Raw genomic sequence first — 13,262 nt, forward strand, 5'->3', positions numbered from 1 at the left:
ATATGATGGAGTTTGATTATGAAGGGCTTTATACGTTAGAAGAAGAATTTTAAATTCTATTCTTGATTTAACAGGAAGCCAATGAAGGGAAGCTAAAATTAGAGAAATATGATCCCTCTTGTTGATTTTCATCAGAACTCTTGCTGCAGCATTTTGGATCAGCTGAAGGCTTTGAACTGCATTTTGTGGAATTCCTGATAGTAAAGAATTACAATAGTCCAGCCTTGAAGTAACAAATGCATGGACCAGTTTTTCAGCATCACTCCTGGACAGAATGTTTCTAATTTTGGCGATATTCCGGAGGTGAAAAAAGGAAATTCTGGAAACCTGTTTAATATGGGATACAAAATTATATATTTTGAAATTCAGAGGATTGCCAACACTGTTCCTCTTAGGAACAGTGTTTTGTATAATATTTTATATTATACAAAATGGCTTATAACTGGGCCTAACCTGATAAAACTGTTGTTTTAAATTTCATCTTGATTTGCTGCCACGTCCTTTTTGTGCCTGTTGGATTGCACCTAGACATGTTTTTGTTTCAGATGTGGTCCATGCCAGTTTGAAACCTCTACTTTGGTTTATTACAGACATGCAAAACGACAACTTCTGACAAAATCCTGCTTTGTGTCGCCTTGTTAATTCACTTCAAACCGGTAGATGGAGACACGCCTTTATTAGCATTTTTGTTTCTGCAACATTTTAAAAGTTTGCACAAAGTTTGCATTAAATTGGATGGAAACGTGACTGCTGTGGTTTTATGCCATGTTAAACCTTTTACTGTCATGCTTAGGTGTCTGCAGTCTGCATTTGACTTTATTAATTCTTACTTGCTTTGTCTGAGCCTAGCCCTGCATGCTGAAAGACAAAAGTTATGCTGCTTGGTAGGAAAAAGAAAGTTCCACAAACTCTCCTTTCAAGAAAAAAAAAAAAAAACAATGACAGGTGCACCAATATACTTTGTTGAGACCTACAACTACATTGGCATAGGAATTGACAATAAGCTTTCATTGAAGTCATATATTGAAGATGTTGTAAATAAGCAGAAGATCAAACCAGGGTTATTCTTCAGAAATACATCTTGCTTCTCTTTCAACTAACTAAAAATTAATGAATCTGTTTTTACCAGTTTTTTTTTTTTAAATTGTACTTGACTGTTCATTTTTATGTTCTTGTTACTGATCAGCGCTCTGTTTGAAAGTGCATAGCCCTTACCACAGTCACAATAGTTATGACCAAAGTACTTAACACAATATTTAACAATAAAAAACACAGGGAGATAAGGGGGAAGATATTTAAAAAAAAGCTAGATAAAACACCATGAATAAAACAAGGGCTACACAGCCAGACGTGCCAGCACGGTTTTAAGTGTTAAAAGCCTGCTTGCTTTGATTTAAAAAGGTCAACTTCAATTATAGATCATAGGTCTATTTGATCATCTGTGGTTTCAGGTTTAATAACAGTTTAGTTACCCACACTGCCACAAACTCTTTACATACAGTCAAATACATACATTTATGGTCTTGACTTGATCACAATACAGAACCTTACATGACAAAGGCTAATGCACCTTTAATTTTTAAAATGTTATTTCTGAAATAAAAAAAAAAAAAGATTTTCCGATAACTCAGATTGTCTTTTGGGTGTGTCTTTTCTCAGCAGTGCTAGATTGGCTGCTTTAATGAAGATGGCAGCCTCCACAAAAATAATGATGCAACAATTATAAGGCAACACAAATATAGAATTTTCTTCCTGAAGACAAATATAGAAGACAAGAGTATTGATTTATAGGATTCCAGACCATTTTATATTCAGGGATGCGTCTGGCGGTTCTAGTCAGATACTTAAAGTGATTTCTCTTAACAGTTTGAAACTGATATTATAGATGTTTTTTTATACATGTGTTTCATCAGTCTCGGCTGACCCCCCGCATACAGCTTCACTGATCTGACCTCAGCCGGACCTTCATGGTGTAAGGCTTTGGAGTCAGCGTGACTCCAAACACTGGAGTGAAATCTGGCTCCCCTGCATCCTCCGGCCAGATAAACTCAAACTTCCTCAGCAGGATCACCGTGATTAGGAAGAGCTCCATACGAGCAAGACCTTCTCCGAGACACATCCGAGGACCTGAGGCACAAAAGACCACCTCAGATCAGTCTTCGGATTATGAAACCACTGAATCTGTGTCTGGATGCTACTTTCTGTTTTACCTGCAGAGAAAGGCATGAAGGCTTCTGGTTTAATAAACTCTCCCTGTTCGTTCAGGAAGTTTTCAGGGTTGAATTCATGAGGGAATTTCCATTGTCCTTCCTCTCTCAGCACTGAGTTCAGGTTCTGGATGATCATTGTACCCTGAAGAGAACACAAAAACAATAAAGGTTCTCAAATGTTACTTAAGAGCTGCGAATGCTTGTAGGAAACCTGCCTCTCACCTTGGGAATAGAGTATCCCGTGAGTTCTGTGTCTTTAGTCGTGCAGTGAAAAGCGCTAAGAGGAACAGTGTTGGCAATCCTCTGAATTTCATGGATCACAGCCTAGATGAAAACATATTTTCTAAACTCTGTTTAAATGCTATAAAAATAAGATGGTCTTGTAGGTTCAACAATAGCAAGCACAGAAAAACCTGTGTGTAGGGCATGCTGAGTCTGTCCTCAAATGTGACCCGATCCTTCCCGACCAGCACCCGGTCTATCTCCTGCTGACATTGTTCTGAAGGATCAAAGAAATATTAACAGCTTGTTCTGCAAGGTACAATCCATCCAAAATATGTAAAAAATACACCTGACTTTAGACATTTAGGGTTCTGGGTAGGGTGCATGTGGGTGGGAGGGGGACCCCCCACCCTTTTAGCCCTCTCAGTTTTAAACGCACTTCAGAACTAGTGCCAGACTAAAACACCCTATCTGTAAAAAGGAGCGCTACCGTAGGTCATTCATCCCTGCTGCAACCAGATTATACAATGCTGCACTGTAACTGTGACCATAACCGTTATTAGTAATATGCAATAACTAATGTACAATAATATGCAACTCATGTAAATTTAATCTCTGGACTATACATATAACTGTATAACAGTTACAATTACTGTAACAAGTGTTTTGCAGTAACTACGTGCAATATTGTGCTGTGTTTATTATTATTATTATTATTATTATTATTATTATTATTATTATTATGGTGTTATATTATTATGTTATAAAGGTCACTCATCCCTGCTGCTACCTGATCATAGCTTTATAAGTGTAACTATTAGAGTAACGACTGCAACCATGCACCATAGCTGCAACAATAACTGTAATAACTTATGTGCAATAAGCTATTTAAACAAGGTGCTACAATCCGTGCATTAAGCCTGTGCAATAATCCTGTATAAACTGTGCAATAAGCCTGTGCAATAGTCCTGTATAAACTGTATAATAACATATGTGCAATAACATATTTATACATAGGAGTGTACAGAATTGTATATTGTATATAGCTGTATAACTGTATCTAACTGATTCTACTTACCTACTTTGACACCTTCTTCTGACTTTTGACTATTGAGCCGATGGGACAAGTGAATTTCTCCACTGTGAGATCAATAAAGCTTATCTTATCTTATCTTAACAATATGCAACAACATGACATTTGAGCAGGTGTAGGCAGTCTCAGGATCTTTCTCACAATCCTGTTCTCCGATTGCCATCCGGAGTCCGGGCCTGGAGGAGGAGCGGGCCACCTGGTCGAGGTCTTGGCTTGGGGATCGGCTGGGGCTGCCGCTTTTGCTCTCCCCTGGAATATGGGGGTGGCTTAGGTATGGATGGTGTGGGGGAAGTAGCACCTCAAGGCTTGTGGGGTGGGCTCTGGTTGGTTGGCCAATTTGGCTGGTCAACCAACTGGCTGGTCCAGTGGGTCATCTGGTCTGGGATCGGGGGAGGTGGGGGCGGGGGGGGGGGGGGGGGGGGGGGGGGGGGGGGGGGGGATTTACATACTTATAGATTCACTTTTATACAGAAAACTCCTATTATTATCTTTAGCTGTCACATTATACATTTCATATTAAATAATACTGTATATTTGTCAGTGATGGTATTGATTGTTTGTACCTGTAATACTTTATCTGTTGGTTTTGCTGTTTCATATCTCTTTTTGCAGGTGTAGAAACAAACTCTGAGGATGTAATATTGCTCCCTCTCTTTACTCTCCTCTTTCTCTATCACCCTTTCTCCATTTTAGCATTTTGTCTCATCTTTTTCTCCTTTTTTTCCCCCTCTTCTACCTTCCAGTTTCAGTGTCCATTGAACATGAAATAGTCTCAGCATAAGTTCTAATAAAGCTTCCTGCTTATATATATATTATGTGAAAGCAGTAAGGCTCCACTTACTCAATTCTTAACGCCACATTGCCAGACAGGATTAAAAAAAAAATAATAATAATCTAACAATAATAAAAATAAACCTTAACTACCAGATTTTTTTTTAACTGTCATTACTTTCTTTTTCTAATTTTGAATGTGATGGTTCACAAGTGCTAGAATCCACATGACTAAACTATCAAGGTAATGACAGAAAATGAATTAGCCAATTTTAATAAATAAAGTTGTACCTTGTATGTGTGGGTAGTTCATGAGGTAGAGAAACCCAGTAAGGAGGGTGTTGGAGGTTGTGTCTGTCCCAGCAACATAAAGATCAAATGTGATTCTTGTTAACTGCTCCTCAGAAAACGTAGAATCATCATCTCTCTGAACAGAAGAAAGTGATTTATTTAAGCCAAACATAAATTAGGTCAAAACCCTATTAACCATTGATAAAATGTGTAAAAATGTGTAATATCTACTGTGAGAACAACATTCCAGCTCATTCAAATGCTGTTCTATCATGTGAGAACATGGACTTTACTGATTGAATGCTAACTTTGCCACATTCACATTTGTTCCTCCATTAGCATATTTTTACAGAGCTGGGTCATCACAATTTGTTGAGTTTGTTGTATTGACATACATTAGAACAGAGAGTATGGAAAAAAAAAACATGTCCAAGCAGGTTGGAACGAGTGGAGAAAAGTGTCAGGTGTGTTGTTTGATAAGGGAAAGGAGAGTAAAGATATACAAGACCAGAGATGTCTGATTAAAAAAAACAGTGGCGCTGAAGAAGAGACTGGCGACAGAGCTGGAGAGATGAAGATGTTGAGGTTCTCTTTGGGAGTGACGAGGATGGATAATATCAGGAATAAGTTCAGAGGAACAGCTCATAGGAGGTGTTTTGTAGATAAAGCCAAAGAGGCCAGACTGAAGCTGGAGTTCTAGAAGAAGACCAAGGAGGAGATTTATGGATAGAGTTAAAGATGACATGAAGGCAGTTGGTGTGAGAGAAGAGGATGCAGAAGATGGGTTTAGATGGAGAGAGATGATGGTTAGTGGCAACCCCTGAAAGGAAAAGGCCAAAAGGAGTATTTACATACGTTTTCCAGTTCATCCAAATAGCAGTCAACAAAATCTCGTGGCTCTCCAGAGACTCTGGTTTTTTTGTGTTCATTCACCAAATGTCTTGCAAGATTCAGAAAAATCTAAAAATTAAAGAAATGTAATATTTAATTATTTCATCATTTTTTATAGGTATGATATTGGGTATGGTGTTTTTACCTCCATGTCTTCAAAGGCTTTGTTGAAGGGCAGCGGCAGGTGACGTATTAAAGGGACAGAGTCATACAGCTGTGAAGACAGGCTTCTTATTACATTGAATAAATTTAATCAAATGTAGGATCATGGAGTCTAAGAAATCAGACTTTTCACATAAACATTATATTTTTTAATGTTTGTGTTGTCCAGTCCGCTCATTACGACCCAAATTGAACCGAAAAGTCTTTTAAATTAGCGCCAAATGTCTTCTAGCATAGCGTTATTAGCTTCCTGGATAAGATTAGTGCTACCACCGAATCAACACAAATATGGTTTGTTTTAAACATAATGCTAGTTTTCGTTTCACTCCACCATCGTTCCACAGTGCTATGGGCATTATTACTACATTAATATGGAACGTTAATGTCAATTTAATGGTGTTTTGCATAACTTTAGGGTAAACCCATCAAGTCACTGATCACTACAATGCCCCTTGCATCCTGGATGAATTGTTGTGTTAATAAAACCAAGTGTCCTAAAGATATATATTTTACTGAGCAAATAATTCTTTAAAATGTTTCCTCAAATAATGTTTTTGTTCGATTCAGGATTTGCATTGTGAATGGATTGAAACACATACCAAATATTGTTCTAAATTAGTTAATCTAATTTAACCTCATTCCACATTTTTTAAGATGGGTATTGGAATTGTATGTGACAAACCAATACAAAGTAGTGCATAGAATCTTTGTCAACAGTTGGTCTATAAATGCCCAGAAGTTGCACTTTGTGTTGGTCTATCACACACAGACTTTTCAAGGCCCTCCACATGCTCACATATTTACACCAAATCACCAAATTCTATTAAGTGATTTTGGAAGTTTGCAGATTGGAAACTAATCAGTCTGTTAACTTCTTCTTAGGTATATAAAATGATGCAGCCAGCCAACTGCATGTTTTAAAAAAAAAAGTTTAAATTGAAAAGATTAAAACCGCATTAATTCCATTTTTAAGGCACGTTGATCCAATTATATGTAACAGAAATTAAAATGTACACCCTATGACAAGCCTATACCAAATAGCTATATGTTAATAGTACCGTCAAAGGTATTTATCTACAAAGATGACAATTTCAATTCAATTCAATTTTATTTATATAGCGCCAAATCATGAAACATGTCATCTCAAGGCACTTTACAAAGTCAAGTTCAATCATATTATACAGATTGGGTCAGATTATACAGATTGGTCAAAAATGTCCTATATAAGGAAACCAGTTGATTGCATCAAAGTCCCGACAAGCAGCATTCACTCCTGGGGAACCGTAGAGCCACAGGAAGAGTCATCTGCATTGTACATGGCTTTGCTGCAATCCCTCATACTGAGCAAGCATGAAGCGACAGTGGGAAGAAAAACCACCCATTAACGGGAAGGAAAAACCTCCGGCAGAACCGGGCTCAGTATGAACGGTCATCTGCCTCGACCGACTGGGGTTACAGAAGACAGTCTGAATTCCACATCCATTTGCCCTATGGATGAAAGTTTAGTTTTTCCTGTCTGTTTGGTTTTATATCTGATGAAGCAGAAATTCTTTGTGTGCTTATAGAAACTGCATTTTGATCTATGTAATGTAATTAGTTGTGGTTATTCTGCCAATCATCATATTTTCCATTTAGCTTTGCCTAAAAATCATCATGACTCACCATTGCCCATGGACCATTGGCTATTTTAGTCATCTCTGCAAAACACCTCACAATCAACTTGATTGTCTCATCATCGTACTCGTAGCGTGTTCCAAAGAGAACCTGGCAGATGATGTTGGAGCCAGCGTTATGAAACATAACCTGAGGACTCACAGTGTTACCTGTAAAGACATAACGTTTAATATAACTGCAGGCAAAAAGTAGAGATCAAAATAGAATAGAATCCACATTCAATACACACATACACATTGACCCGACTAATTTCACTTTCCTCGAGCTGTACTTTCCTGGGGCTTTAGTCCCCCAATGCTTTCTCTGGGCTTGTTGAGGGGGCGGGGCTTCGAGCAGTAAGAAAAACTGTCCGCCACAAAGGTGGAGTAAGGAGCAGTAAGGAGATGAGGAGTTTACAAACCTAGTGATTTTATACCCTTAATTTATCACAAGATGATTTAAGATGATTTTAGGCTAGAAAGTACACCTCCAAACATAATTTGTGCGGTCAGTTCATCAGGATTATGAGCCAGTTTTAATTCTGCTCAGACGGCAGAGACCCACTGGGCTAAAACACTGCAGCTCCCCCGGAGAGAATGCAGTGTTTTAGCCCCACTGCTGCTGTGTGTTGTCGGCCAGACCGTCTGTGATTTTCCACAGACTAGATGTGTTGCGGCTGAAAAGTCAACATAAAGCATTTAGGAAGTTAGTGGGAAATATCTGCACATATCAAACGTGAAATATCTGCACATATCAAACGTGAAAATCTTGGCTGAATGTTTTCGGTGTTTGAGTAAATTATCAACTGTTTCGCCACATTGTGTGCTCTATTTTGAATTTGATATAATGCCATCACTTCCACATTGTCCTCCTGTTTCTCGGTGTCCAGATGTGTGGCAGGATATGGATACATCTTCTGTGCATATGTCTGTTTGACTGCTGTCTTCTTACTGCCAACTTCTGGACCATAGTGGTACTGCAGTTTTTCCTCATTACATCCCATACATCGTGGATCTAACACAAAGCTTTGCCAGTAGCCAACATATAACAACAGGACAATACAAGCAAGAGCCTGCTAAAATATAGGAAGCTTAACCAATAAAAGCCGTACCACAGTTCTTTTCCAGTGTTTCAATGATGTATTGAATTTCCTCAAGGATTCTCTCCTCCATTGATTTCTTTCCCAGCCCAAAGTTCCTGAGGGTCATCAGAGCAAAGCGCCGGTGCTCCCTCCACATTGGCCCAAAATCAGCCATAACTACACCTACAATAAAAAGAGTCCAACTGAAATTAACAACTTTCAAAAATGATGTAGATGTATGGTAAAAACATGACTAAACGTACAGTGACAATAAGATGTAGTTTTCAGAAGTTTTAACAAACTTTTTACAAATCTTTCCTTATTATCAAAAAAAAAAACTTTAAGAACATTGATTGGGGACAATTTAAGGGTATAGTGGACAATTTTTCCACAAATCCTTTGGATTTTTAAATTAGTGCTCATGCTGCGCCTCAATCAGTCAGAGCGGTTCCACCCTCTGCGCTACAGTGCATTTCTATAGCGTCCCAAATGCAGTGTCAAAGTTACAACAGGCTGTGGTGTGGTGAGCTTGTTGCTATTCCATGTTGCTCACAAATTAATAAGTAATTTGGACATAGAAAGGAACAGAAAATAAAAGTTGTGCTGTATGGTTGATTAGTTATTTTTCTTTTAGTTTTTATTAAAAGCTCAAGCACTTATGTATTAAATAAATAAAAGAATGAGTATGATTTTTTTGATGCATAAACAGGCCGAAAGAAGAGTCATGTTTGTACTTGTTCAGTGAAAGCTGTTGGACGAAGGGCCGTAAATGAATGAGGAAGAGCCTGTTGACTGCAGCTGGCTGCACCCTGTTTCGACATCAACGGGGACTCTGGTTGGAGGAAACTCCCACAAAGGTTTCAAAAACAGATAAAAAGGAGATGGTTTGGGCGTTCAGTGCTCAGTTCTCATCCCAGAAAACAACTCTAATCAGAGCATAAGAAAGAAGATTGGCTGGCCAATGAAGAACTACGGAACCCCTTGTCTCTGAGAACCAGCGAGGCTCAGCCCGATGCCCTTCTCCATGTCCCTTCTATAATTCGGGCGCAGTGATCCACACATTCTGCTGGTAATGTCGTTGTGGCTTCAAACTGGTCGACGAAAACAATCTGACCATTTCCTCTTCTTCTCATAAACTTGTCAGTCAGTTAGAGTCTTACAACTCTCAGCCATTTTCACAGTATTCAGTGAAAGTAGCAGAGCTACAATGAATGGCTAAAACCGAAGCTCACTGAATACATAAACACTAAAAGTGTGCATGTGCAGAAAGAGGAAACTAACCAGGAACGAGCTTTAAGTGAGCGCATCACAGTGATTAGCATGTGGCATGACCACTAGATAAGGAGATTCCCCCGGAACTCAAAGCCAAAAGAAGATCGTCCACTATACCTTTAAGTTCAAGTAATAAAAGTTGAGCTAAACAACTGGACATTGTTTAGTTGGTTGGTTAGTTGGGAATAAATTCTGCTAAACAATGTGGAAATTAAAGTCTGATCACAAAATGGATCTTGTTGCTTTTTTGGTTGATTTAATTTAAGGTTTGTTCATATATTTTGAACAACATCATATTGGTTAACTGGAAACACATCACTTCTCTCTAAACACATATTCTACCTTTTCTTTGGGTGACGTCATTTATAAAAAGGTCTTGGGGTCTTCCAGCGAAATCGGTAGATTTAGTCACAATTGCCTCCTTCATTGCCTTGAACCCATTGATGACAACAGCTGGTTTTGAACCCATGAACAGACTGTAGACATTTCCATAGGACTCCCTGAGCTGGAAGACAACAGCAACACATGTTTTTATTAGATCAATCAGAGCTTTAATACAGGCAACAAACCACACATCTTACTGTTTATTGTTTGTAGTGTGGGCTGTCAGGATCCCCAGGAGTGTAATTACTTATTGTAGCTCCCAGGGGATCCTGCAGTCTGTTTATGTTTTAAACCTTTAGTGTTGTTCATCCTTAGATCCTAGTTTCTGTCATGAGTTTTGTTTTCTGTTCAGTATTTATGTTAACGGTGTTTTGTGATATCTTTTGAATTCAATTCCGGTTTTAGTTAGCTTCTGTTCTTTATTATTTCAGTAGTTCTGTAAGATCTTTATTTTCTGCTTGCTCTTCTTTAGTTGGCATTTTTCCTGATGTCTGGCCATTCTCATGTTTCCCCGTTTGATTAAATTCTTCCTCTGCCTTGCCAGCTCACTGCCCTCCTTTTCATCCCGCTTGATTGCCCTTTACTCATCTCACCTGTGTAATTTGCTTCACCTGCTCTCGTCTTGTCTGCCTTCCTATAGATATTGTCAGCTCAGACATTTCTAGTTGTTTGGTCCTCAACCATACTTCCCTGTTCTGTTCTCATCCGTGTCGTGTTCCTGGTTCCTGTTCCCTGTCATCCTCTAACCTTTGGTCATTTATTGTAATAAATCCTTCATTATTCAACATGCGGCTTCCCAGCTCTTGTCTGAGTTTCGGTCCTACAACAGACCCTCTAAACCTGACATAAACATAAAGATTCCTAATTAGCAAGGATAACTTTGGGACACATTTTTACTGTTTTTTTGGGACACAAATTTCAAGAAAGAAAGCAAAATCCCTACCAGCATCCTTCTTAATATGGGCATTAGTTTGATCATGCGTGCATGCATGTATGTGTGTTTTTCACACATGAGGCAAAACCTTTCCTGTTTTTGGTCCGTTTGTATAACTAAAGGCATTTCTATGTGCAGAACCAGTATATTGGGAGAGAGACAATAGTTTACTTTAATTTTGGCTCGTTCCTTCTGTCAGAGCTCGCCTAACCTTGTGAGGTTTGGAGACTGCCTTGCCAATGTCTTTGATCATATGAGACTGAGATCAGGGCTCTGTGATGACCCCTCCAGAACATGGACTTTGTTGTCCTTTGGCCACTATGTAACTCATTTGGAGGTTTAAATAGAGCCATTGTCCAAGACCCATTTGTGCACAAGCTTTAACTCCCTGGTGGATGTCCTGAGATGTTACTTCAATGTTTCCACAGAATCCTCTTTCTTCATGATACCATCTATTTTATGATGTGCACCCGTTTTAAACACAGCAACACATCCCCAGAACATAACACTTGCTCTGAGCTTCTGTGCTTTCTGTGTCTCTGCTCTGTCTTCTCTAAGCCCCAGTGGGTCGAGGCAGATGAGCGTTCACACTGAGCCTGGTTCTGGTTCTGCTGGAGGTTCTCCTCCCTGTTAAAGGGGAGTTTTCCTCTCCACTGTTGCTTCATGCATGCTCAGTATGAGGGATTGCTGCAAAGCCATCAACAATGCAGACGACTGTCCACTGTGGCTCTACGCTCTTTCAGGAGGAGTGAATGCTGCTTGGAGAGACTTGATGCAACCTGCTGGGTTTCCTTAGAGAGGAAACTTTCTCACCAACCTGGAGGATCTGATGGAGTCTGACTTTGGAGAGAGCCTTGAGATGACATGTGCTGTGAATTAGTGCTATATAAATAAAATTTTATTGAATTCAGTATAAGTAATAGTAATATTTTGGAGTGGACCAGTTGGAGTCCCCACTTCAATCAGAGAGAAAATGTATATTTCTAATGTATTTTATACAGATTCTTATGTTTTTCTTATAAAGCACTATGAAGCTTATGTTTTAAAAATTACTTTAGAAACAAAGTTGTATTTTGTTACCTCCAAATAATTAAAGACACCGTTTTCTTTACACTCAAAAGATTAACTATTTCATTGTTATCTTATCAAGATTGTTAATTTTGTTTATTTTAGATTACTTTGATTTTGTAGGGATCCCAGTTTGTCCTCCTCACTATAGTAGAGGCTATTCTTCCTGGGATCCACACAGCAAGCATTACATTAAAAAGAAAAGTACAGAAAACCCAAAACACACAAATAGAAAAAGCATAAAAGCATAAGTATAGTCTACATTTCCTACATTACATCAACACATGCATTGAATTTAATTAAGTTAAATTTTTTTCACCTCTGAGTGGTAATAATGCTTCATTTTAGTCCAGATTAACTAGATTGATTAGTTAGTGTGAATGCACTTTGGACTTTAGAAAATAATAGGACAACAAATGAAAGTGTGCTGTTCCTACCCTCTCAAAGTCCTTTAAGGGGTTCTCTAAGTTTAGATGCAGCAGGGTCCCCAGTACAGGCAGACAGGGGGGTCCTGGTGGGAAGTTCTTGGGTCTCCGAGGTTGGAGCTGAAGAAGAAGGAAGCAAACACAGAGCCCTAACAGAAATATTGAAACAAACATGGTTGTTGAGAATGGATTAAACTGAACTGCAAAGCTGCTTCAGTTCTTCTGAAAGAACAGCTCAGCTTGCAGTCCTGATGGCTTTGGTGTGTACTTTGATTCTTTGTTTTTAGAGAGAGAGAGAGAGAGAGAGAGAGAGAGAGAGAGAGAGAGAGAGAGAGAGAGAGAGAGAGAGAGAGAGAGAGAAGAGAGAGAATCCAACATTAGTAGGACTGTTCACAGAGAAAGGAAGCAAAAAATAAATGTGTGATAATGGGGATTTTTTTGGATCATTTATTAGGATCTGGGCGGAATAGACATCAAAACCTGTCAGCTTGAAATAATCTTTGATATTGGTTAGTTTTGATAACGTTAACTTGAATTATTTTTTCATTCCACAAACAACTCCTTTGCTTCAGAAAAACTAAAAATTGCAGGTTTTCATAAGAATCGCAACAGTTTGCGTTCACTTACAGTGAGTGTAATTGTTTGAAAAATTACTTTTTTGAACACAAACACCACATGACTCATTGTGACTGATTTATGCTCCACTCATCTCAGCCATTAATTGGTTCCACACTGCAAAAACTGAACTAAAAATAAGTAAAATTTCTTCAAATTAGTGTGTTTTTCCTTGATTTGAGCAGGTAAA

At 38.6% G+C, this 13,262-nt stretch overlaps 1 protein-coding gene across 1 annotated transcript; it reads right to left on the reverse strand.

Annotated features, from left to right (window-relative positions):
• Nucleotides 1–1,894: 1,894 nt before the first annotated feature.
• LOC105926557 (cytochrome P450 2F2-like) lies at nucleotides 1,895–12,696 on the reverse strand. Its single transcript, XM_036126450.1, has 11 exons — nucleotides 12,470–12,696; nucleotides 9,989–10,151; nucleotides 8,405–8,557; nucleotides 7,303–7,463; nucleotides 5,624–5,692; nucleotides 5,443–5,547; nucleotides 4,588–4,723; nucleotides 2,624–2,709; nucleotides 2,433–2,534; nucleotides 2,211–2,352; nucleotides 1,895–2,127 (listed from the first exon to the last, which is right to left on the reverse strand). Exons 1-11 carry the CDS (start codon nucleotides 12,629–12,631, stop codon nucleotides 1,940–1,942), a joined length of 1,467 nt encoding a protein of 488 aa, XP_035982343.1. The 5' UTR covers nucleotides 12,632–12,696; the 3' UTR covers nucleotides 1,895–1,939.
• Between the last annotated feature and the right edge of the window lie 566 nt (nucleotides 12,697–13,262).

The sequence above is a fragment of the Fundulus heteroclitus genome, chromosome 2 (genome assembly GCF_011125445.2).
Source record: "Fundulus heteroclitus isolate FHET01 chromosome 2, MU-UCD_Fhet_4.1, whole genome shotgun sequence".
NCBI classification, from domain to species: Eukaryota; Metazoa; Chordata; class Actinopteri; order Cyprinodontiformes; family Fundulidae; genus Fundulus; species Fundulus heteroclitus.

Bases quoted from the DNA above. Each gene is read 5' to 3' on its own strand.
- LOC105926557 (XM_036126450.1), bottom strand. From the start codon at position 12,631: ATGTTTGTTTCAATATTTCTGTTAGGGCTCTGTGTTTGCTTCCTTCTT. The intron at 5,693-7,302 runs GTGAGTCATGAT...CTGTCTTCACAG, and splicing joins CCAATGGTCCATGGGCAATG to CTGTATGACTCTGTCCCTTT. The intron at 2,128-2,210 runs GTAAAACAGAAA...TTTGTGCCTCAG, and splicing joins CTTCATGCCTTTCTCTGCAG to GTCCTCGGATGTGTCTCGGA.